This window comes from Parasteatoda tepidariorum, chromosome 12 (genome assembly GCF_982258835.1).
Source record: "Parasteatoda tepidariorum strain Cologne lab strain chromosome 12, Ptep-v5.0, whole genome shotgun sequence".
NCBI classification, from domain to species: Eukaryota; Metazoa; Arthropoda; class Arachnida; order Araneae; family Theridiidae; genus Parasteatoda; species Parasteatoda tepidariorum.
Window position 1 is genome coordinate 56,544,819 of NC_141766.1, and position 26,486 is coordinate 56,571,304.

Consider the following 26,486-nt stretch of genomic DNA (forward strand, 5'->3'; position numbering starts at 1 on the left):
ATCCTTGTATAATTTTTCAGACAGAATTTTTCGGTAGATCTGAAGATTAGTCCTAGAACGTGAAGATCCAACTATTAGATCAAAAGTTATTCGGGGTGGTCCTATTTTTTTCGCACTGTGTCTTACGATAGATTTCGAGAAAAGTGACTCGAAGCTATTTTGCCTCCCTAATTTTTGTAACTCAAAAATAAAATTCCAGAAAATTGATTAAATTTTTATGTAACTAACTAACTTTTAATAATAATAATATAATAATAATAAGTATAATATAATATAATAATAATAAATATAATAAAATAATAATAATAAATAACTTTTTAAATTTTATTTATTTCTTTTTTTTTTGCAATATGTCTCTTATCATACAAAAATAGCTTTTACATAAAAATGACGATTTTGAATTTTTTGTCTCTTACTTTTATTTTTCTATTACACAACAGGAATGTTTCCAAGAACAAAAAATAACAGTTAACATTCATAACTGTTATTTTTCGCTATAACAATTATTATTTGCTATAAATGTTATCTATAACTCTTGATTGCAGTCATAGTTTTCAATCAATGATATTTTTTCTTTCCCAAATCAAGATACAAATGAAATGATATTCCACCAGTATATTTTTCTTTTCCGGGAAACAAACAGCCCTGATAAATTTTATCGATCATTCATAAGAATTGAATCCGAAAAAAGTATGAAAGCAATAATTCGATATAAAAAGAAACGTGACACACTCAAAATATTTTATTTATTTTTTTAAACATCATTTCATATCATATTATAGAAATTGTATCTATTTTTAAACCATGTTGACAACTTCTTTAAAGGGTTTCTTACAATGATCACAATCACATGTGACAGCTGATTTGAAGGTTAATGCCTTAGGGCCATCTATACACATAACTTTTACTTTTACCTAAAAGAAAAATATGGATAAATTAATTATAAAAGAATTACTAGAATTTTTTGAACATCATTCAATTTTTATATATTTTGTGTCTAAGAGTTTAACGTAACCTTTTGGAAGGTGTGGGTGTATTTTGTTACACGAATGCCACGGGCGACTAAAAATACTGACTTACAAAATTCAAAAATATATCAAAATTAAGAAAGATTTACAGCATTTTATTTCACAGGGTTCCCTTGAAAAATTTTAATAGTGGTAATATATTTAGGATAGTGCTAGAATATATTTCATATTTTAATATACCACTTTATCGTTAAGCAGGCCTGAAAGCAAGACGGAAAATAGAAAATACTGGTAGGAGAATCATTTCAATATTAGATAATATTCGGGAGGAGTAAATCTATTCTGAACAATAAACAATTCACTGTAATAAATTTTTTCTCGGCTGGATGCTGGATATTGGGGTTATCTCGGCGTTTGGCGCAAAGCTCTACTAACCGATTCATCGGATCTGTTTTGTCGTATTCTAGGAGGTCCTAAATATCAATGAAGTTGTAGTATGTATTTTTTCTCGGCTGGATGCTGGGGTTATCTCGGCGTTTGGCGCGAAGCTCCACTAACCGATTTATCGAATCTGTTTTGTCGTATTCTAGGAGGTCCTAAATATCAATGAAGTTGTAGTATGTATTTTTTCTCGGCTGGATGCTGGGGTTATCTCGGCGTTTGGCGCGAAGCTCCACTAACCGATTCATCGGATCTGTTTTGTCGTATTCTAGGAGGTCCTAAATATCAATGAAGTTGTAGTATGTATTTTTTCTCGGCTGGATGCTGGGGTTATCTCGGCGTTTGGCGCAAAGCTCCACTAACCGATTCATCGGATCTGTTTTGTCGTATTCTAGGAGGTCCTAAATATCAATGAAGTTGTAGTATGTAATTTTTCTCGGCTGGATGCTGGGGTTATCTCGGCGTTTGGCGCGAAGCTCCACTAACCGATTTATCGAATCTGTTTTGTCGTATTCTAGGAGGTCCTAAATATCAATGAAGTTGTAGTATGTATTTTTTCTCGCCTGGATGCTGGGGTTATGTCGGCGTTTGGCGCGAAGCTCCACTAACCGATTCATCGAATCTGTTTTGTCGTATTTTAGGAGGTCCTAAATATCAGTGAAGTTGTATGTATTTTTTCTCGGCAAGGGAGCAATTCAGTATAAAAATTGTATTCGTTAAAAACAATTGGTAGTTATGGATTTTTATTATTCCTGAAAAAAATCTAAAAAATGAAATTTATTTGTTACCAGTTTTTACACTTTTCCGTCTTGATATATATGGGCTTTCAGCCCTGTCGGTAAGTGCATACCTGCCAACTTTCACTCTTTCCGAGAATGGATTTTCAGAGTGGTTGTAAAACAATAAATGGAAAACAATCTGACTCAAAAATATAGTTATATTTCGATCCCGTTGAAATTCGCTTCCGCAAGGATTATTATGATTTGATATATTTATTATAATTATTTATATGTTGTGGTGGTCAAACTCATTTATAATTATCATTTTAATCCAAAAAGTTAATTGGAATAACCTGAGTATTGCTACCACTTTAAATATGAAAATAAAATCTTCCGGAAAATCAGGAAGAGTTGGCAGGTATGTAAGTGGTCTAAAAGGAACATTCTTTATTTAACTTAGCTGGGTAATTGGGCTGCGGTCCCTATCCCATCCATCGTGATTTTATGAGTAGTTGTAATGAGAACTTTTTGTGTTCAGCAGACTGTGTGGTGGCTATGGTGAAATTTTCATGCAAATACAGAGATGCCAACTTGCTCCGGACAGCAAATACATATTTTCAAGTGGTAGTTTATTAATTGTGATTCTTTATGGTACTTATGTCATGTTATACCTTTTAAAACGCAAGCAAAAAGAGTCAAATATTTGCAAAATTTACTTTGTACTTATTTACCGTATTTTTTTTATTATTATTTTGGCGTTTCCGGAGCTGTTGGCATTTATGCACACAGGGTAATCCCAGAGGCGAAATCGAGACGGAAAAGAAAAACTGGTAGCAAAACCATTTTAATTATAATTAATGTTCTAGAGGGGAAAAAATATTCTTTCTTTTTCATACTATTTAACATTACCCACAATTAAAGATTCGTTCGTTCGTTGTTTTAGAACTGGGCATCTGAGGCCTAAATGGTCCTTATCCCATTCATCATGAAATATCCCAAAGGGACATACATAAGAAAGTTGTATTGGTGGTTCGGAAAAGAACCTGAAATGCAATAAAATAAAGAAAGGCATGATGAAAGATGTAGCAGGCTTGATGGTGAGCCCACAATTAATGTCTAGTCCTAGTGTTTTGATCTTATTGGGCACCTGGGCCGCGAAGCGGCCCCTATCCTATTCATCTGGAATTTTTGAACAGTTTTGGTTGAGCAATGAGGTAAGCAGGCAATGGAGTTGCTTTTATGAATGTTTCAAGCTCTTTGCTTGAATAACTAAAAAGGAATCAAAAATAAATTGAGCAGCTTGCTCTGAACTGTGTTTGTTTCATTTTGGAGTTGTTCAGAATTGTATCAGCATGAGTAAACGTTATTTTCAGAAAGGTTGATGAAATTATTTGTTTTGATAGTTATGATATGAGGCGTCGGAGGTGAAATGTGCAGCTATTGGTCTGTAGTTTTTATCTTTGATATAATTTTCAAATTTAAAGATTTCATTAAAATTTGCTGCTTTACATTCTATGGCTTTATCGAAAAAATCTGCGTTTAGCTTGTATATATGCTGTGATAGAGTTGGTATTTTGAGATCTGCATGTATATTGGTATTCCGGATGAACCATCTTGCACAGGTTATTTTTCTAAGGATCTTGTTTTGGCATTGGTTTAATTTCTTCAGTAGATGTTGAGGTATCGTTGTCCAGGCAGGTGAGGCATAGGTAAGTATTGGGCGGATCATTGCTGTATATAGTAGCTTCTTTAGTTTAAGTGACATATTCTGATTATATATTAATGGTTGTATGGCTATTATTGCTGCATTTGCTTTATCTATTGTGCTTTTGATGAGTTTGCTATTGATTATAAGGCCAAGATAATTTGCTTTTTTAACTATTGGTATTGGTATGTTGAACATTTTTGGTTGAAGTTGTGGAAGTATTTTAATTCTTCCCACAATTAAAGTAAAATGAGTAGTTTTATATAAATGCTATGATTATAAAAAAATCTTGGTAATTACAAAAATGTTATTTTTCTCGGGAAAAAAAATGCTAGAATGAAATGTTTTTCACACCAGTTTTCGCTCTTTTCCTCTTTGATATATATAGGCCCCTGGGTAAACCACTTGTGTAATATTGTGCACTTTTGGTGTATCAGTAAATGTGTCACTTCGGAGACGCAAGATTAAAACATAGTATTTTCGGTTTGGGAGTTAGTAGAAAAATGAAGAACGATGTTAACAGTAGGTTTACGGACTTTTCTTATATACCTATCTCTACGAACACGCGTCAATCTGACGAATACATATAACAGCACTTACAGTGATGCAAACTTGCTCCGGACAGCAAATATATATTTTAAAGTGATAGTTTATTAATTGTAATTCTTGGTTTAATAAATTCAATTTAGTAGATTTTTATCCACCGCTATTTCTAAATAATTTGTAGGCTTATGTAATTCACCACTTTGTATTGCAAAATTTATGTAGTAGTTATTTACCGTTTTCTAAATTATTTTGGCGTGTCCGAAGCAGTTGGCATCTCTGCACTTAGAAAGCGATATAATTATATACTAACAGAAGAAAATTAAAATAAGAGATCTATATTTATGAAATATTCTAGTATTTTATTTTCAATACTCGAACTAAGCAACTGAAGCCTTCAAAATCTAACACTCTGACATCAGCTGACATTCTGCGTTTGTTTTTTCTATTATTACTTATCGGCAACAGTTGTTTATTGCTTGTTTCATTTGAGATAACGATATCGGATAACGGATCGAAGTATTGTCGGTACATTCCTACTTATTATTGATGCAATGTTTGCATGTTTACTCAAAAATTTGTCTAAATTATGATCACGTCAAATTGACGCATATCCGTAGAGATGGGTATACCACATAGAGAATTTCTACGTTTCAACGCTTTTGAAGAAAATAGACTTCAATATATATTTACCTCGACCAATGGGTAAAAGTCATTACAAGAGATAAAAGAAAAATTCAAACGGGTTTTATAATTTTCCTTACAAGACTCGAAATGCGTCAAAATGACGCGTCCCGTAAACCCCTAGTGTTAAGATTACGGCTCAGGCCTAAGAATTAGATAGAAAAGAGAAAAAAATCGTCAGCTGAACCATTTCATTTACAGCATATTTTAGTAGGAGTAAAATGTGCTAAAGTGTATCCTAAATCAGAAACTGCTAATCGCTATTTACTTTCTCTTGAGGAAGACAACAATCCTATATGTCTGCTACAACTATTTTAGATTTTATAACAGTCATAGAACAGTTGATCCAATTTTTGGATTCACGACTACTAATGTTCAACTCCGTAGCCTTGTAGTTTTGAACCTAATCCAGAGAACAAGGAAACTCCTAGATCAAGTATAGGGAGAAAATTGCCGTCGAGGAGGACATTTTGATGGAACTAATCCGCATTTGCATTACATGGAGAAGAAAACCATGAAACCGGCAAGGAGACTCTAACCCATGATCCATGTACCACTGGATATTTTACGTCACCATTGTGGTCAGTTATAGCAATGTGTGGAATTCGTATCGACCAGCCATTGCTGGGATTCAAACCCAGTTCACCTCATTGAAAGGTGAACGCTCTATCCATCACCTCCTACATCAGAAAGCCTCCACACTGTTGTTTTTAAGCAGTCTGCGCAAACTATTTAAAAAGTAAACCAGTTGTGGGCATGAAGCAAATTCTATTTTAAAAGTACTTGAGAAAAATTTATCATATATGTTTGGAATTGAATCTGTAGTGGCTGACAAGTAAGTAAGACAAACCAACTAATCATATTCATAAATTAAACAAATTTTTAGACATATATTTGCTACTCTACTTTCTAATTTTTAATAGATTTTCTGTTAAATGTTTCTTTCGTAAACTGGTTTACCTTCATAATGGTCTGATCGGACTAACTATAAAAACTACCTATACCTCTGAGCCATCACGGCTCTGTCATAACTACTAAAAAAAATCTTGGTAGTCTTGCATATTTAAATCATCCCAAAACTTAGCTAAAGGGAAATTCAAACCTTAAAGAGAACAAGATATTAGCCCTTTACGTACCAGTCAACTTTTGCTCCTTTTTTAAGAATGATTTTTTTTCAAGTAATATGAGAATTAAAAAACCGGTAGTTGATAAAATTATTTCCCATCTGCCAAATTATACGGTCGTTGAAAACGATTTTACGAGAAGGAAGTAAAACAAATAAGTTCGGAAGAAATTTTGAATAACAAAACTATTAACATGGTGAATGCCATGGGGGTCACCGGTAATCGACGAAGCCAAGATTATTAGAAACACATAATTCGAGTAAATTTTTAGTTTTTTTTTATATTATTATCGTTACTTAAATGGTTTGAAGAAATTAATGAAATGTAGACACTCAAAAATAGTTTTATTTGTATACACAGAGATGCTAATTGCTCCACACAGCGAATAAATATTTTCAAGTGGTAGCTTATTAATTGTGATTCTTGGTTTAATAAATTCAATTTAGTAGATTTTTATCCACCACTATTTCTAAACAATTCGTAGGCTTATATAATTCACCACTTTTTTCATATTGTCATGTTAAATCTTTTAAAAAACTAGCAAAATCTGTCTAATATTTAGTTTATAGTTATTTACCGTGAGGCCAGTCGGGCAAGCCATGTAAAATTAGCGTGGCATTCAACGTGTTAATCATTATTGGCCAACAAATATTTTCTAAATTACTGATTCGTCGTGGTAGTTTAATTTGTTTTTTTAAACTTCAAAATTCAATACGCCAAAATTCTAACGTTGCTACCACTAAGAAAATTATTTCTCAGCGACCGTAAAAGTTGGCAGCTCTGTTATTTATATATTTTGTCAAAAATTAAACCTACCCTAGTAAGATTATTGACTTTATATTCATAATTATAAATTAAATTTCTAAATTCCAGAATGAATTTAAAAAGTATATAAAAATAAAATTTTCCGGAAAATCCGGAAGAATTGGCAGCTATCATGTTCTTGCAGCGGAAAAACCCTCTTGCCCATGTTAATTTTTGGAGAATTTTATTCTGACATCTTTTGTGTTTCCAAGGCTGAACTGAAAGTCTATATATATTAAGACGGAGAAGACCAAAAACTTGTTAGAGAGGCATCTTGTTTTACCTGGTATTGGGGAAGAATATATATTCCATGACTACCAAGATTTTTAACAATTATTCCATATGCAAAAAACTGCTTTTCCTCCGAAAACAAGTAAATATACCGGGATAATAGTAAAATCCAAACATAGCCCTCAGTAAACTACAGGAAAAAGTACAAGACATAGGAAAAAAGGTGCCTGGCGTGGAAATTTCGAGTAACCGGCGAAAAATCACTACTTCTAAACGTCCGAAATAAAAAGAAGAAAAAAAACTACTACCACAAAACAAGTTAATTCCATTCAATGAAACAATACCGATTGTTGATAAAGCCAAATACCGAATATTTGGTGTCGGTCATCGAAAATTGGTCACGTTGAGATGTGGTCAGCGATGCGGTCGATCGAGGTCAAGAATAGATGATTGGATGCCGACAACTGATGCTGGTCTTGCTCTACTGATGTCTTCTTCTTCCTTGCGATGTCGGTCATGAAGAATTGATGCTGATTATCCTGAAAGTTTCAAGGTGAGTGATGCTGATTTTGATCTCGTCAGGTTTCTGAGACGAGAGAGACAATACTGATAACTGACCATTTTGATGTCTGGATTTTGATCCCGCCATTTTGTTTTTTCAAATCATGCCGTATCATAAAACAGCTCGTGGTGGAAAGGTCTCATTCTCTGGTCGTAATTCACCGTCGCATTGCGTAGAGTCCACGTCATTAGAAAAAATCATTGCTACCTGTGGGATTTCAAAAAGATATTTTCCATCAGTTAAACTTGAACATATTGATGATCTTGTAGAGTTTTACTCTCAGTTTGATACAGAGGAGCTGATTCGCTTAGATAAATTACTTAGCAAACTGCTCATTCAGATAAGATCAAGTTACCCTGGAGACTATGAATACTCATACTTCCTAAAACTGACAAATGCAGCTTATCACGTCAGATGGAAGCGGAAAAAATTTCAAGCAGAAGAAAACAAGGTGATGAATGAAAACTCCATTAAAGTCGAATCAATAATGACTGAAACTAATCCAAGCACTGCAGACAAAACCATGGAAAATAAAGATGAAAACTTGAATACAACACCGAATACAGAAACTGACACGGACATCAATATTAACAATAATACAGAACCACCAGCAAAGAAAAGAAAAAAGAAGAAGAAGAAGCAAAATGCAGTCAAAACAATTGAAGATAATTCTACACTCATGTCTATAAACAGCTGTCCTTCTTCTAGCCAACATAACTCAACAGATGACGTCACTATCTTGCCGACAACAAAACCTAAGGAGGTTACCGACAAAGTACAGGATCCGCCCAGCAAACCAGAAATAACACCGCAAGCCAGATTCATTAAGGTTTTGGTCCGGGGCCTGCCTGTGGACTTTGATAAAGATGCCATCAATACAGAATTACAGAAAAACAATATTGAAACCTTTAAAATAGTGCAGTTTAAGAAGAGAATGGGAGAGGCCTATCGGCTCCTTCCACTTTTTCTCATAATTCTAACATCATCGGTGAATCACCATAGAGTATTCAAAGTCAACAACATACAGCAGATCCCGATCAAAATCGAACGATTTCGAGGAGGTCGAAGACCTACACAATGTTACAACTGTCAAAATTATGGACATACGCAAAGCCACTGCAATGCACCTGCAAGGTGTGTAAAATGCGCTGAAAACCACAGGTCTCATGAATGCAACAAAGACAGAACAACACCTCCAAAATGTTGTAATTGCTACAAAAACCACACAGCCAACTATACTGGGTGCGAGACCCGCCCCAGCAGAAGGAGCCCTAGAGCAACATCAAATTCGACGCCTAAACTTGCTCACCGATTAGTGTCATTAATCAAAGAATTACAGGAATTGCTCAAAAATGAAGAAGTGCACCGTCTTCTAAGGGAGATCATCGGGGAAACATCTCAAACCCAGTGAGTAAGTTCTATTCTTATTTTCAAGACTCTCAAGTTAAATTCACTGAACTTTTCACAGTAGACTTTTACTTATGTTACATTAAATTACATCAAATTTTATTTTCTGATAATATAGCCAATTTATGCATATATATTTATTAACTTATGCACGTTAAATTCTTTTGCAAATTCTATTGTATTTAATGAACAATATTTCGCTTATATTTATATATGTCAACAGATGTCAATTTAGATTCGATATTCAAATGTTATATTTACTATATTAATTTATGTCAACCTATGTATATATATTTCAAATTATGTTTATATTTATATATGTCAATATGTGTCAATTTAGATTCTATAGTCAAATGTTATATCTACTATGTTTATCTATGTCAACCTATGTATATATATTTCAAATTATGTTTATATTTATATGCTTATATTTATATGTGTAAATTTAGTTTCGATATTCAAATGTTTATTTACCCAAGCAAAGTGCTTGTAATTTTGTATTAGCAACCACATCGACTGCTAAATTCAAAATGTTATCACTTTAAACTTATGTAAATTTCTAGATGTATGGGATAGGGGCCGCTGCGCGGCCCAGGTGCCCAATTTTTTATAAATAAAGTAAGTAAGTAAAGCCAAATACCCCTAGCGGGGCTGATGCTAAGATAACCAACACATATGAGTATGAGTAAAGCCAAATACCTTGGAGTCATCCTTAACACGTTGAGCGCTGCGTCAGCCATCGGTGGCTGACACTGGATTTTCCATTTAGGCAGCGTCAACCACCGGTGGCTGACACTGAAATTACATTTAGGCTGCGTCTGCCACCGCTTGCTGACACTGACCTTTCACATAGGCCGCGAAAAACAGCTGGCTGACAGTGTATAATATGATATAGAACTATAAAATTCACACTCTTTTATGGAATTGCAGAAACTTTATTAAAGATTTACTTAATTATTATGATTCTTGGTTTAATAAATTCAATTTAGTAGATTTTTATCTACCACTATTTTTAAACAATTCTTAGGCATATATAATTCACCACTTTTTTCAAATATGTCACCCCTCATTTCAGGTTCTATTCCGAGCCTACATCACATCTTTCCTATGTATGTTCCCGTCATGGGATATTTCAAGATGAATGGGAAAAAGGCCATTTAGGCCTCAGATGCCCAGTTCTACAACAACGAACGAACGAACGAAATATGTCACTTTTTATTCTATTTCATGATGTATGGGATATGGGCCTTCTGCACGGCCCAGATGCCCAATTTTCTATAAATAAAGAAAGAAGAAAGAAAAAAGAAAGAAAGACAGATATGTCATGCTCAACCTTTTATAAACTAGCAAAATCTGTCTATATTTGCAAATTTAGTTTGTAGTTATTTACCGTGTGGCCAGTCGGGCAAGCCATGTAAGATTAGCGTGGCATTCAACGTGTTAATAGCAAATTCACCTGGAACGATCACATCAAAAGCATTACCAGTAAAGCACAAGCAACATGCACTTAAACTCAAAGATTGTTCTATTTATCCATGATCCACCCCATCCTTACTTATGCTTCACCAGTCTTGACAACTATAACACAAACTCAGCAAAATAATCTAATATTCCGCCAGAATAAAATATTAAGAAGGATAACAAAAGCCAGATGATTTATAAGAAATGATACAATACACCATGACATCAAAATAGATGCAATCGACAAACATATAGCTCAATTAAATAACAAATTCTACGAAAAAGCCACCTCTTGCTCTTCAAAGAATTTCGATTAAATATTCCTATTTGAAAATATACAAGAACATGAGACCAATAGCAGCATACTATTGTAGTGATGCATCATATTCCCGACATCAATAGCATATACACAACCTCATTTTCCCCAGACCAGTTCCTATATTCCTATTTGAAAATTTAACTCAAGACAAGAACATTAGACCAATAGTAGCATACTATTGTTGTGGTGCATCATATTCCCGACATCAGTAGCATATACACAACCTCATTTTCCCCATACCAGCTTAGCTCAAGTTATACCTCATATTTATACATTACACTCTTATCACCCTACTGCATATAACTACAGTCAGACAGAACTCAATGATCATCTATCCACATGAATACTCCGTACTTCATTTGTTTTCCACCACCTCATCGAAACACCACAAAGTTCAAGCCAAAGATGATTGGGAAAATGGCCACAAGCTGCCTCTGGTGCCCAGATGTTTTATACAGTTCAGTTCAGAGAAGAAGTAAATACTTCATCTTTAAAAATAGATTTAGTCTCCAAAAACCAGCTATAAATGAAGTGGTTTGACTACCTTGGATTTTTTTTCCGTCTTACTCTGAGTTTCTCGATAAGAGGTGGGATGATGTACTAGGATAGAGATTTTTTTTTTGTCGTATGCCTGTTCAGGCAGTGAGGGTTCGACTGTTCCAGTTTTTCAGTGGCCCCATCTATGGCCAGGAATTCGAATTCTGCCACGCCATTCACACAAACACAACCCGTTTATAGGGCGGGTCTCATTCACACACAAAGGAGAAAGGACATAGTTCACACAGAGAGAGAAAGAAACATCCATGCTCAGCCCGGGATTCACACCCAGGACCTTCCTGATGCAAGGACAGTCCGTGCCCCCTACACAGGCCGGTCGGCAGGATAGAGATATGTACGTTAGAATGAGATTAATCGTTAAATTGCTACCCAATATATTGAGTATGAGTTCCAAGTTTTTTTTTTTAATTTCATTTTTATAACTGGCGTTTAACAACAGATACAATTCAAAGTTTACGATTAATGTTCAACTCCGAATCCTTGTAATTTTGAACCTAACCCTGAAGAGGAGGAAACTTCTGAATCAATCACTGGGACACACTAGCCTTTGTAGAGATTACTTTGATTAAACTAACTCACATTTGTGTTTCGTGGAGGGGAAAACCACGAAAACCTCCTACGGTTAGCACGACGGCAATGGAATTCTACCACGGAGGATATTTTACGTCAGATTTTAAATTAATTTTTAAAATACTTACATCTTCTGTTTCCATAATACTACAGCATTGCCCATATGATGTGATAGCTTGATATGGTTTAAAGAGTAAATGATCTTCGGAAGAAGGCACAGAATAAGATACACAAAAACCTCGACAAGCATTCGTAGCAACATCGAATTCTATGCATCCAGGAATACTAATAGTTCGAGAATGACCTGCAAGTATACAGCTTAAATTTGCAAAAATAATTGAAGATTTTAAGGTTGTTTTTCGATTCTAATACTACCCTAATACTACCTTTCCCCTAAAAACCCTTAAGATAAATTTCAAAGTGCTGTTCAAACTTTTGTATTCATGGAAGGGAAAAACTTTTTAAATTCTATGAATTGCAAATGTTTGAGCAAAGTATTATAAACTGAACTCATAGTCACAAATTACTCCGTTTAAGCATAATTTAAAATAATAACGATAAGTTAACCTTAGGATAATATTCAACAAGAGTTCATAAAGTTTTTCGAACTCAAAAAGCATTTAGCAGACACTTATAAGTCATTTGCTTTCGGAACACTATTTACCCCTTGGGGACGGGTGATTCAGAAAAGCATTCGTACAAAATCAGAATCAGGATGTAAGTAAATAAAAAACGGTAACTTAAATGTAGTCGTTGCTAATTTGACAGACTTACTTTGCTTTTACTGTTATTGTTGCTATTATTGTTACTTTAATGATATATATAATCGATGTTACTTCAAAGTATAACTAAATAATTTTATTTTGAACTAAGTAATGGTGAATTAAATAAATCAAACAATTATAACCCCGTCCCCAATTAAACTGCTAAAGAACTATACTTTGGTTACCAGTTTTATCTTTTAAGCCTGATTGATACTGTTTTATGCTGGCACGTATTTGTGACAGTCGGTGCGAAAGGGTTAACGGGAAGTTTTTAATATGGAAGTGCTTATTTTCGGTTTTACTTATTTAGTTCAACAATTACAAATAATCGAGGTAGTAAAGTAGTCCGAGTCTTTACATTGGAGTGATGGTAACTTATGCGGATTTCCATAAAAAATAATGATGATCTATGAAGGAATTACCAGATGATTACCATCATAATTGTGTTGATTTATTAAAAATTTAAACACGGTAGAGTACATCATAAGGATTGAGAATCGTATAGTAATCCATGGCCAAAAATAAGCACTTCCATATTAAAAACTTCCTGTTAATAGTGTTCCAAAAGCAAATGACTTATGCCTGTTAAATACGTTTCAAGTTCGAAAAACGTTATAAACTATTGTTGAATATTAACCTAAGATTAACTTATCGTTATTATTTTAAATTATGATTGATCCTATCTAATATTATTAGAGATTATACATACCAACTTTAAAGCATCCTGGTCTCTCCCAATGATTTGCTAATGAGTCGTCAGCCAGTAGAAGTATTAATATAAATAATAGTTTGTGACATAAGAATTGAGAAGAATATAAAACCATCATAAAAAATTCCAGAAGATTCCTGTGTTAAGAACAATTGACAAGACCTAATTAAAATATTAAAACAATGAACTTGCCAGCACCATTGAAATATCAATTTTATATGGCTTTTACCAACAAAAAAAATTAAATAATATTATGTTTATACATAATATTATAATAATATTATGTCTTTAGTAATTAAATAATTAAGTTATATATTTCTATTTCTATGTACATTTCACAAAATAAAAAAAAACGGATCACCCTGAATAACTATTCATATAATTAATCGAATGAACAATTTCATCTAAATAAAATTATTCTTAATTCAATAAAATGTGTCCCACTATTGTTATAGATACCAGTTAAAGATCTTATTTTAGATCCCTTCAAAAATAATTACAAAATAAATATTTTGTAGTTTACAAAACAAAAAAGTGACCAAAAATTCAAAAGTTGTTAAATGCTTTTGTTTCTTATTTTAAGAACAGTACATAGGGAGATTGATTAAAAAATTACTCATGAAAACATAAATACTATAGAAAGAGAAGTGGGGAGATCGATGCATTTTAAATATTGATAGCTTTTGAAAGCGAAGCTATTTAATTTATTTGTAATTCAAGAGCTATAAGCCAACACAGTTTTCAGACTAATTATGTTCCATACTTTAATTACAAAAGATTTGAAAAAGAAACCTTACATTAGACTTACATCCTTTTTTGTATTTGATAAATGTTCAAGTATTCAACGAAATTGCGCACAATTTTTAAATAATATCCAACTAATATTCTACATTATATTACTACTTTTAATGGGCTTTATCTTTAAATTGAAATTCATATGTGATTACAGACATTTTTTTTCGTACAATCAATCTCAATAATGTTTTTAAAAGTGGCAAACATTTGTATCAAAAGTTAAAAAAAACACGTCCCAGAATAATTGTAAACCTTATTTCTCATAAATTTAAATAAGCACAAATAATTTAAAATCTATATTCATTAAAACAATAATTTACATTTCTGTCAGTTTTTATGAAACAAGACAATATCTCTATTTTAGTTAATTATATTTACCCGAACTTTTATAATTTTGTTTCTCTATTGATAAAATATGTATGGGTTTTTGAAAATTAAAAAATCTATCATTTTAAATTAAACATGAATGCTAATTTATTTTGAGAAAAATGTTTTATATTTTGGGTAATTTATTTTGTTTTATATTATTTGTACCCCAAAAAACTATGCCTGAGATGATGTTTTGAAATTGAATTAATAAATGTCATATAAATCTTAGATGATTTTTAAACTATGTTCTCAATATGCTAACGAGTTTTCATGCTAGAGCAGATAGATAAGATTTTGCAGTGAAAATCTTTTGAAATAGAGTAATTCAATTGAAGATGCAGAATCTTTTGTTTTTTTTAAATATTTATACTGAATTATACAATTTTGAATATAAAACTTATTCAACACTAATTAATTTATAACTTTAGACAACCTAACAAAATGAATCTAAATAATTTCTTTACGTATAATTATTTTTTTAATTGACTTAAATTATTGCTTCCGATAAAAAAAAAATGAATAATAACTATAGTGTTGGCAATAGAGTGAGAATATATGTAGATAATAGATTGTCTACCGTACTAAAAATACATTTTTATAATAAATTCTGAGTGAAACCAAAATAAATGATAAGAAATTAGTCCTTTAAAAAATGCAAAATATTTTAAACTTTTTGTAATATTGAATTTTATTTGTTTAAATGTAAACTATTTTTTCAATACTGATCACTAAATAATTGCATTTTTGATTTTTAGTTTTCTCCATTTTATTCAGTTTTTACCGGTTTTTTCCAGTGCCTTCCAGTATTATGAGAGATATTATTACTTCAAAGAACACAAAGTGGTAACATTAAGAAGACGAATATCAATCATTTAATACATTTGTGACCACCACTATATATTTATTTTCAAATAAAATAACTATATTAACACTTTATTATTGCCAGACCTAAGTGTTAAATTGGTATTTTGAATGAAAACTTTTAAGTCATTTTTCTCTTTTTAGATTTCTTTTATGAATTTTGAATAATAGTTTTAATATTAAGAACCTTTTGCTTGTGGTATAAATTCTTTTCTTTATGAATTAGCGTCACTTTTGCGTTGAGTATTTTTATAATAAATATCCTTCAGCAACGAGTATTGATTCTAAACAGGGGAATTAGCTCCTTGCTTTTCTACAAAAGAAAATCTTCCAATTTGATGGATACCAAAAATGCAATTTTCATATGAATGAAGAAAGTTAAAATTAAAGTCAATAATTTCCTATTTATTTATATTTTATTTTACTCTAAAATTACACAATTATTTTATTTATTACCTTTTTGTGTTAAATTTATAAATAAGAGTTACGATTTATAATTTTGTTTTATAAAAGATCATATAATTATGTTTTCGAAAAAATTTTTGTTATTATTTTTCATTTAAGGTAATATTTATCGGTTTTTGGAGGCTTTTTCCTTTTGCATTTTTTAAGAATTTTTAATTCATTAACATCCGATCTTTAGTCATAATATTAATGATGTGATAAATTTAATGCTTTTAAATAATCTATTTGAAAGGATTTAATAGTTTTTTGTAAAAATTTATGTAAAAAATTTAATAAATAAAATTTATAAGAGATTATATAATTATGTTTTCGAAAATTTTTTAGTTATTATTTTTTATTTATAGTTAATATTTATTTGTTTTTAGAGGCTTTTATCTTTTGCACTTTTTAAGAATTATTAGCTTATCAACATCTGATCTTTGGTCATAATATTAATGATGTAATAAATTTAATGCTTCTAAATAATCTATTTGAAAAGATTTAATAGTCTTTTGTAAAAATTTATGTAAAAGAAAATAAATCTTTAAATAAAATTTACGATTTAAAATTTTGTTTTATAAAAGATTATATAGTCACATTTTCGAAAAATTTTTGGTTATTATTTTTTATTTATGGTTATATTTATTTGTTTTTAGAGGCTTTTATCTTTTGCACTTTTTAAGAATTATTAGCTTATCAACATCTGATCTTTGGTCATAATATTAATGATGTAATAAATTTAATGCCTTTAAATAATCTATTTGAAAAGATTTAATAGTTTTTTGTAAAAATTTATGCAAAAGAAAATAAATCTATAAATAAAATTTACGATTTAAAATTTTGTTTCATGAAAGATTATATAATCAAATTTTCGAAAAATATTCGGTTAGTATTTTTTATTTATAACTATATTTATTGTTTTTCTGAGGATTTTTTCTTTTGCATTTTGTAAGAATTTTTAAGTCATCAACATTTGATCTTTGGTCATAATATTAATGATGTAATAAATTTAATGCCTTTAAATAATCTATTTAAAAGGATTTAATAGATTTTTGCAAAAATCTATGTAAAAAAATTTATCTAAAAAAAGACAAAGGGCAGAAATATCACTGATGAATAACGCATATATATATTAGGTAACATTTTTCAAAATTTAGAGGACCAAAATTCTTTCATAAAATGCTTACCTTAGATTTGGTGAAGAGACAAAGATAGAATAAACGCAACTGAAAGGGAAACTGTTGATTTTCTCCTTGCCGCTTCTTAACCAATCACGACAAACTTCTCACAGAAAAGGAGGCGTAACTTTTCTATCAAACAGTTTCTTAGATAATGCAAATGATGCTTTCAGAATAATTTTTAAAGTATGTATTCTTAAAGGATTTTTTTTTTATTTCGTTAAGTATTAAGATTTAAAATTTTGAATTATTATTTCTTATAAAACAAAAAGAGAGCATTAAAGTAACGAAATTTTATTAATGTTGAGTGTCTATGATAAACTGATTATAATAACTGTTAATATAATAACAAAAAACTGATTTTCCTGGATTTTTCCAGTTTTTTCCCAATAAAATTTTTCCCCGTACATGCAGGAACCTCCAGAATATCGAAAAACACATAAAATAAATAATATAAATTAAATTAAAAGAAAAAAAGAAAATTTTCGAAAATTTGACCGTCCCTGGGATTCGAACCCAGTACCCCTCCTTCCGGCAGCGAACTTGCTTGTCTGGTGGCCTACCTTCCAGTCCACGGTGATACGTGAAGCATACCACAGTTTCGGTTCAAAAGCTCTCTCCTCTCAGCTTCGCAATATACCTTTAGGGGTCCACTGTGACCCCGCTAATTGGCCTATAAAAATTATCTTCAGCAGCCTTGTTTGGACCATAGACCCCTACTCAGGGTTCGAGTTTGAAAATTATACCTTGATATTAAAGGGAGCTAGGGGGTCTTGAAATTTGAACCTTTCTCAAGCCATTTTATTTATTTGTTTTTTATTTATTACTCCATTACGCTTTCTTTGCTGGACTTCACACACAGAAAACACCCCATGCATGCTAGAATATCCAAAATGTCACAATAGAAGTCGAAAAAGAGCAAATAAACTGATTTTCCTGGATTTTTCCAGTTTTTTCCCAATAAAAAATGTTTTTTTCCTACATGCAGGAACCTCCAGAATATCGAAAATACCTTCGCAATATACCTTTAGGGGTTGAGTTGTTTTCCTCCTGTTTCTGTGTTGAGTTGAGTAGTTTTTTTCCTTTTGCTGAGTTGAGTTGTTTTCCTCCTGCTGTCAGGTTGAGTTGAGTTGTTTGCCTCCTGTTGGTGAGTTGAGTTGAGTTGTCTTTCTCCTTCTGCCAAGTTTAGTTGAGTTATTTACCTCTTGTTGCTGCGTTGAGTAGTTTTCATCATGCTGCCAAGTTGAGTTGAGTTCTTTGTTTCCAGCTTCTAAGAGGAGTTGAATAGTTTGCCTCCTGCTGCTGAGTTGAGTTGAGTTGTTTTAATCCTACTGCCAAATTGAGTTGAGTTTTTTGGCTCCTGCTGCTGAGTCGAGTTGAATTATCTCTCTCCTGCTGCCAAGTTTATTTGAGTTGCTTTCATCCTGCAGCAAAGATGAGTTGAGATGTTTTCCTCCTGTTGCTGAGTTGAGTTGAGTTGTTTTTCTCTTGTTTCTGAGCCGAGTTGTTTTTCTCCTGCTGCCAAGTTGAGATGAGTTGCTCGCCTCCTGTTGCTGAATTGAGATGAGTTGTTTCTCTTCTGCTGCAGTTTAGTTAAGCTGTTTGCCTCGTGTTGCTGAGATGAGTTGAGTTGTTTTCATCCTGCTGCAAAGTTGAGTTGAATTGTTTACCTCCAGCTTCTAAGTTGAGTTGAGTTGTTTCTCTCCTGCTGCCAGGCTGAGTTGAGGTGTTTGCTTCCAGCTTCAAAGTTGAGTTGAGTTGTTTCTCTCCTGCTGCCAAGTTCAGTTGAGTTGTTTGAATCCTGCTTCTATGTTGAGTTAAGTTGTTTCTCTCCTGCTGCCGAGTTGAGTTGTTTGCCTCATGTTGCTGAGTAGAGCTGAGTTGCTTTCATCCTGCTGCCAAGTTGAGTTGAGTTGTTAGCTTCCAGCTTCTAACTTGAGTTGAGTGGCTTCTCTCCTGCTGCCAAGTTCAGTTGAGTTGTTTGCCTCATGCTTCTGAGTTGAGTTCAGTTGTTTCTCTCCTGCTGTGTGTTTATGCTGTGTGTCTCCTGCTGTGTTTTTCGATATTCTGGAGGCTCCTGCAAGTAGGAATTTTTTTTTATTGGGAAAAAGGATGAGCTGTTTTCATCCTGCTGCCATGTTTAGTTGAGTTGTTTATCTCTTGCTGCTGAGTTGAGTTGTTTTCCTCCTGTTGCTGAGTTGAGCTGTTTTTCTCCTGTTGCAGAGTTGAGTTTTTGCCTCCTGCTGCCAAATTGAGTTGAGTACTTTGCCTCCTGCTGCCAAATTGAGATGAGTTCTTTGCCTCCTGTTGCTGAGTTGAGTTGAGTTGTTTCTCTCCTGCTTCCAAGTCGAGTTGAGATGTTTGCCTCCAGTTGCTGAGTTGAGTTGAGTTGGTTTCCTCCTGCTGCTGAGTTGAATTGTTTGCCTCCTGTTGCTGAGATTAGTTGTTTTCATCCTGCTGCCAATTTGAGTTCAGTTGCTTGCCTCCTGCTGCTGAGATGAGTTGAGTTGTCGCTCTCTTGCTGCCAAGTTTTGTTGAGTTGTTTGCCTCCTTTTGCTGAATTGAGATGAGTTGTTTCTCTCCTACTGCTGAGATTAGTTGTTTGCCTCATTTTGCTGAGTTGAGATGTTTTCATAATGCTCCCACGTTCAGTTGAGTTTTTTGCCTCCTGCTTCTAAGTTGAGCAGAGTTGTTTCTCTCCTGCTGCCAATATTAGTTGATTTGTTTGCCTACTGCTTCTAAGTTAAGTTCAGTTGTTACTCTCCTGCCGCCAATATGAGTTGAGTTGTTTGCCTCCTGTTGCTGAGATGAGTTGTTTTCAATATGCTGCAAAGTTGAGTTGAGTTGTTTGCCTTTTGCTACTGAGTTGAGTTGTTTCTCTTCTGCTGCTGAATTGAGTTGTTTCACCGCTCCTGAAAAGTTAAGTTGAGCTGCTTGCCTCCCGTTGCTGAATTGAGTTGAGTTGTTTCTCTCCTGCTGTTGAGTTGAGTTGCTTGCCTCCTGCTGCCAAGTTGAGTTGGGTTGTTTGCCATCAGTTACTAGGCAGCCAGACAAGCAAGTTCGCTGCAGGAGGGATGGGGACTGGGTTCGAATCCCAGAAACGGTCAAATTTTCAAAAATTTTTCCATTCTTTTTGTTTATTTTAAATTATATTATTTTTTTATGTGTTTTTCGATATTCTGGTGGTTCCAGCATGTAGGAAAAAAACTTTTATTGGGAAAATGGGAAAAAACTGGAAAAATCCAGGAAAATCAGTTTATTTGCTCTTTTTCAACTTCTTTTTTAACATTTTGGATATTCTAGCAGGCATGGGGTGTTTTCTGTGTGTGAAGTCCAGCAAAGAAAGCGCAATGGAAGAATTAAAAAAAAATAATAAAAAAAATAAAATGGCTCGAGAAAGGTTCAAATTTCAAGACCCCCTAGCTCCCTTTAATATCAAGGAATAAATTTCAAACTCGGACCCTAGGTAGGGATCTATGGTCCAAGCAAGGCTGCTGAAGATAATTTTTATAGGCCAATTAGGGATGTCACAGTGGACCCCTTAAGGTATACTGCGAACATGAGAGGAGAGAGCTTTAGAAGCGTAGCAGTGGTAGACTTCACGTATCACCGTGGACTGGAAGGTAGGCCACTAGACAAGGAAGTTCGCTGCAGGAGGGATGGGTCCTGGGTTCGAATCCCAGGGACGGTCAAATTTTCAAAAAATTTTCTTTTTTTATTTATTTAAAATTATATTAATTTTTTATGTGTTTTTCGACACTCAGGAGGTTCCTGCATGCAGGAATTTTTTTATTGGGAAAAAGAATGAGTTGTTTTCATCCTGCTGCCAAGTTTAGTTAAGTTGTTTGCCTCCTGTTGCTAAGTTGAGTTGAGTTGTTTCTCTCCTGCGGCTGAGTTGAGTTGTTTTTCTCTTGTTTCTGAGGTGAGTTGTTTTTTCCTGCTGCCAAGTTGAGTTGAGTTGCTTGCCTCCTGCTTCTGAGATGAGTTGAGCTGTCTCTCTCTTGCTGCCAAGTTTAGTTGAGTTGTTTGCCTCCTTTTGCTGAATTGAGATGAGATGTTTCTCTCCTACTGCTGAGTTTAGTTGTTTGTCTCATTTTGCTGAGTTGAGATGTTTTCATAATGCTCCCGAGTTCAATTGAGTTTTTTTGCCTCCAGCTTCTAAGTTGAGCAGAGTTGTTTCTCTCCTGCTGCCAATATTAGTTGATTTGTTTTCCTTCTGCTTCTAAGTTAAGTTCAGTTGTTCCTCTCCTGCTGCCAATATAAGTTGAGTTGTTTGCCTCCTGTTGCTGAGATGAGTTGTTTTCATTATGCTGCAAAGTTGAGTTGAGTTGTTTGCCTTTTGTTGCTGAGTTGAGTTGAGCTGCTTGCCTCCCGTTGCTGAATTGAGTTGAGTTGCTTCTCTCCTGCTGTTGAGTTGAGTTGTTTACCTCCTGCTGCCAAGTTGAGTTGGGTTGTTTGCCATCAGTTGCTAAGCAGCCAGACAAGCAAGTTCGCTGCAGGAGGGATGAGGACTGGGTTCGAATCCCTGAAACGGTCAAATTTTCTAAAAAATTTCCTTTCTTTTTGTTTATTTTAAATTACATTATTTTTTATGTGTTTTTCGATATTCAGGTGGTTCCTGCATGTAGTAAAAAAAAAATTTTATTGGGAAAATGGGAAAAAACTGGAAAAATCAGTTTTTTTGCTCTTTTTCGACTTCTTTTGTAACATTTCGGATATTCTAGCATGCTTGGGGTGCTTTCTGAGTGTGAAGTTCAGCAAAGAAAGCGTAATGGAATAAAAAAAGAAGAATAAAAAAATAAAATGGTTCGAGAAAGGCTCAAATTTCAAGCCCCCCTAGCCCCCTCCAATATCAAGATATAATTTTCAAACTCGGACCCTAAGTAAGGGACTATGGTCAAAGCAACGCTGCTGAAGATAATTTTTATAGGTTAATTAGTGTGGTCACAGTGGACCCCTGAAGGTATATTGCGGAGATGAGAGGAGAGAGCTTTAGAAGCGAAACTGTGGTAGGCTTCCCGTATCATCGTGGACTGGAGGGTAGGCCACCAGACAAGCAAGTTCGCTGCAGGAGGGATGGGTCCTGGGTTCATATCCCAGGGACGGACAAATTTTCAAAAAATTTTCTTTTCTTCATTTATTTCAAATTATATTAATTTTTTTATGTGCTTTTCGCCACTCTGGAGGTTCCTGCATGTAGGAATTTTTTTTATTTGGTAAAAGGATGAGTTGTTTTCATCCTGCTGCCAAGTTTGGTTGAGTTGTTTGCCTCCTGTTGCTAAGTTGAGTGAAGTTGTTTCTTTCCTGCTGCTGAGTTGAGTTGTTTGCCTTCTGCTGCTGAGTTGAGTTGAGATGATTCTCTCCTGCTGCTGAGTTGAATTGCTTTCATCCTGCTGCAAGGTTGAGATGAGTTGTTTTCCTCCTGTTGCTGAGTTGAGTTGTTTTTCTCTTTTTATGAGGTGAGTTGTTTTTTTCCTGCAGCCAAGTTGAGTTGAGTTGTTTGCCTCCTGTTTCTGAATTGAGTTAAGTTGTCTCTCTCCTGCAGCAGTTTATTTGAGATGTATGCCTCCTGTTGCTGAGTTGAGTTGAGTTGTTTTCATCCTGCTGCCAAATTGAGTTGAGTTGTTTGCTTCCAGCTACTAAGTTGAGTTGAGTTGTTTCTCTCCTGCTGCCAAGTTGAGTTGAGTTGTTTGCCTCCTTTTGCTGAATTGAGATGAGTTGTTTCACTCCTACTGCTGTGATTAGTTGTTTGCCTCATGTTGCTGAGTTGAGTTGTTTTCAAAATGCTCCCAAGTTCAGTTGAGTTTTTTGCCTCCTGCTTCTAAGTTGAGCCGAGCTGTTTCTCTGCTGCTGCCAATATTAGTTGATTTGTTAGCCTTCTGCTTCTTGGTTAAGTTCAGTTGTTCCTCTCCTGCTGCCAATATGAGTTGAGTTGTTTGCCTCCTGTTTCTGAGATGAGTTGTTTTCATTATGCTGCAAAGTTGAGTGAAGTTGTTTGAAATTTGTTGCTGAGTTGAGATGAGTTGTTTCTCTCCTGCTGCCGAATTGAGTTGTTTCACCGCTCCTGAAAAGTTAAGTTGAGCTGCTAGCCTCCCGTTGCTGAATTGACTTGAGTTGTTTCTCTCCTGCTGTTGAGTTGAGTTGTTTCTCTCCTGCTTTTGAGTTGAGTTGTTTCTCTCCTGCTGTTTATTTGAGATGTTTGCCTCCTGCTGCCAAGTTGAGTTTTGTTGTTTGCCATCAGTTGCTAGGCAGCCAGACAAGCAAGTTCGCTGCAGTAGGGATGGGGACTGGGTTGGAATCCCAGAAACGGTGAAATTTTCTAAAAATTTTCCATTCTTTTTGTTTATTTTAAATTACATTATTTTTTTATGTGTTTTTCGATATTCTGGTGGTTCCTAGCACGTAGGAAAAAAAACTTTCATTGGGAAAATGGGAAAAAACTGGAAAAATCCAGGAAAATCAGTTTATTTGCTCTTTTTCGACTTCTTTTTTAACATTTTGGATATTCTAACATGCATGGGGTGTTTTCTGCGTGTGAAGACCAGCAAAGAAAGCGTAATGGAAGAATTAAAAAAAATAATAAAAATATAAAATGGCTCGAGAAAGGTTCAAATTTCAAGACCCCCTAGCTCCCTTTAATATCAAGGTATAATTTTCAAACTCGGACCCTAAGTAGGGTTCTATGGTCCAAGCAAATCTGCTGAAGATCATTTTTATGGGCCAATTAGGGGTGTCACAGTGGACCCCTTAAGTTATATTGCGAAGATGAGAGGAGAGAGCTTTAGAAGCGAAACTGTGGTACGCTTCACGTATCACCGTGGACTGGAAGGTAGGCCACCAGACAAGCAAGTTCGCAGCAGGAGGGATGGGTTCTTGGTTCGAATCACAGGGACGGTCACATTTTGAAAAAGTTCTCTTTTTTTAAAATTATATTATTTTTTACGTGTTTTTCGATATTCTGGAGGTTCCTGCATGTAGTAAAAAAAATTTTTATTGGGAAAATGGGAAAAAACTGGAAAAATCAGTTTATTTGCTCTTTTTCGACTTCTTTTGTTACATTTCGGATATTCTAGCATGCTTGGGGTGTTTTCTGAGTGTGAAGTCCAGCAAAGAAAGCGTAATGGAACAATAAAAAAAATAATAAAAAAATAAAATGGCTCGAGAAAAGCTCAAATTTCAAGACCCCCTAACTCCCTCTAATATCAAGATATAATTTTCAAACTCGGACCTTAAGTAGGGGACTATGGTCCAAGCAAGACTGCTGAAGATAATTTTTATAGGCTAAAAAAAGTGGTCATAGTGGACCCCTGAAGGTATATTGCGGAGATGAGAGGAGAGAGCTTTAGAAGTGAAACTGTGGTAGGCTTTACGTATCATCGTGGACTGGAATTTAGGCCACCAGACAAGCAAGTTCACTGCAGGAGGGAAGGGTTCTTGGTTCGAATCACAGGGACGGTCAAATTTTCAAAAAGTTCTCCTTTTTTAAAATTATATTATTTTTTATGTGTTTTTCGATATTCTGGAGGTTCCTGCATGTAGAAAAAAAAATTTTATTGGGAAAATGGGAAAAAACTGGAAAAATCAGTTTATTTGCTCTTTTTCGACTTCTTTTGTAACATAACGGATATTCTAGCATGCTTGGGGTGTTTTCTGAGTGTGAAGTCCAGCAAAGAAAGCGTAATGGAATAATAAAAAATAGAATAAAAAAATAAAATGGCTCGAGAAAGGCTCAAATTTCAAGACCCCCTAACTCCTTCTAATATCAAGATATAATTTTCAAACTCGGACCCTAAGTAGGGGTCTATGGTCCAAGCAACGCTGCTGAAGATAAATTTTATAGGTTAATTAGGGTGGTCACAGTGGACCCCTGAAGGTATATTGCGGAGATGAGAGGAGAGAGCTTCAGAAGCGAAACTGTGGTAGGCTTCACGTATCACCGTGGACTGGAAGGTAGGCCACCAGACAAGCAAGTTCGCTGCAGGAGGGATGGGTCCTGGGTTCAAATCCCAGGGACGGTCAAATTTTCAAAAAATTTTCATTTCTTCATTTATTTTAAATTATATTAATTTTTTTATGTGCTTTTCGCCACTCTGGAGGTTCCTGCATGTAGGAATTTTTTATTTTGGGAAAAAGGATGAGTTGTTTTCATCCTATTGCCAAGTTTGGTTGAGTTGTTTGCCTCCTGTTGCTAAGTTGAGTTGAGTTGTTTGCCTTCTGCTGCTGAGTTAAGTTGAGATGATTCTCTCCTGCTGCTGAGTTGAGTTAAGTTCATCCTGCTGCAAGGTTTAGATGACTTGTTTTCCTCCTGTTGCTGAGTTGAGTTGTTTTTCTCTTGTTTATAAGGTGAGTTGTTTTTTCCTGCAGCCAAGTTGAGTTGAGTTGTTTGCCTCCTGCTTCTAAGTTGAGCCGAGTTGTTTCTCTCCTGCTGCCAATATGAGTTGAGTTGTTTGCCTCCTGTTGCTGAGATGAGTTGTTTTCATTATGCTGCAAAGTTGAGTGGAGTTGTTTGCCTTTTGTTGCTGAGTTGAGAAGAGTTGTTTCTCTCCTGCTGCTGAGTTGAGTTGTTTCACCGCTCCTGAAAAGTTAAGTTGAGCTGCTTGCCTCCCGTTGCTGAATTGACTTGAGTTGTTTCTCTCCTGCTGTTGAGTTGAGTTGTTTCTCTCCTGCTGTTGAGATGAGTTGTTTCTATCCTGCTGTTGAGTTGAGTTGTTTGCCTCCTGCTGCCAAGTTGAGTTGGGTTGTTTGCCATCAGTTGCTAGGCACCCAGACAAGCAAGTTCACTGCAGTAGGGATGGGGACTGGGTTCGAATCCCAGAAACGGTCAAATTTTCTAAAAATTTTCCATTCTTTTTGTTTATTTTAAATTACATTATTTTTTATGTGTTTTTCGATATTCTGGTGGTTCCTGCATGTAGGAAAAAAAACTTTCATTGGGAAAATGGGAAAAAACTGGAAAAATCCAGGAAATACAGTTTATTTGCTCGTTTTCGACTTCTTTTTTAACATTTTTGATATTCTAGCATGCATGGGGTGTTTTCTGCGTGTGAAGTCCAGCAAAGAAAGCGTAATGGAAGAATTAAAAAAAAATAATAAAAATATAAAATGGCTCGAGAAAGGTTCAAATTTCAAGACCCCCTAGCTCCCTTTAATATCAAGGTATAATTTTCAAACTCGGACCCTAAGTAGGGGACTATGGTCCAAGCAAGGCTGCTGAAGATAAATTTTATAGGTTAATTAGGGTGGTCACAGCGGACCCCTTAAGTTATATTG

General features: G+C 34.3%; 1 protein-coding gene across 1 annotated transcript; it reads right to left on the reverse strand.

Annotated features, from left to right (window-relative positions):
* Positions 1-733: 733 nt before the first annotated feature.
* Positions 734-17,253, reverse strand: LOC107439088 (thyrostimulin alpha-2 subunit-like). The gene is made up of 4 exons (XM_016051564.4): positions 17,226-17,253; positions 13,570-13,706; positions 12,225-12,400; positions 734-914 (listed from the first exon to the last, which is right to left on the reverse strand). The coding sequence occupies exons 2-4, from the start codon at positions 13,685-13,687 to the stop codon at positions 798-800; spliced, it is 411 nt and encodes a 136-aa protein (XP_015907050.2). The 5' UTR covers positions 13,688-13,706; positions 17,226-17,253; the 3' UTR covers positions 734-797.
* Positions 17,254-26,486: the final 9,233 nt, after the last annotated feature.

Excerpts from the sequence above, each read along its gene's own strand:
- LOC107439088 (XM_016051564.4), bottom strand. The coding sequence starts at position 13,687 with ATGATGGTTTTATATTCTTCTCAATTCTTATGTCACAAACTATTATTT. Across the intron at positions 12,401-13,569 it reads ACCAGGATGCTTTAAAGTTG|GTCATTCTCGAACTATTAGT; the intron begins GTATGTATAATC and ends GTATACTTGCAG. Across the intron at positions 915-12,224 it reads GTATTATGGAAACAGAAGAT|GTAAAAGTAAAAGTTATGTG; the intron begins GTAAGTATTTTA and ends TTTTTCTTTTAG.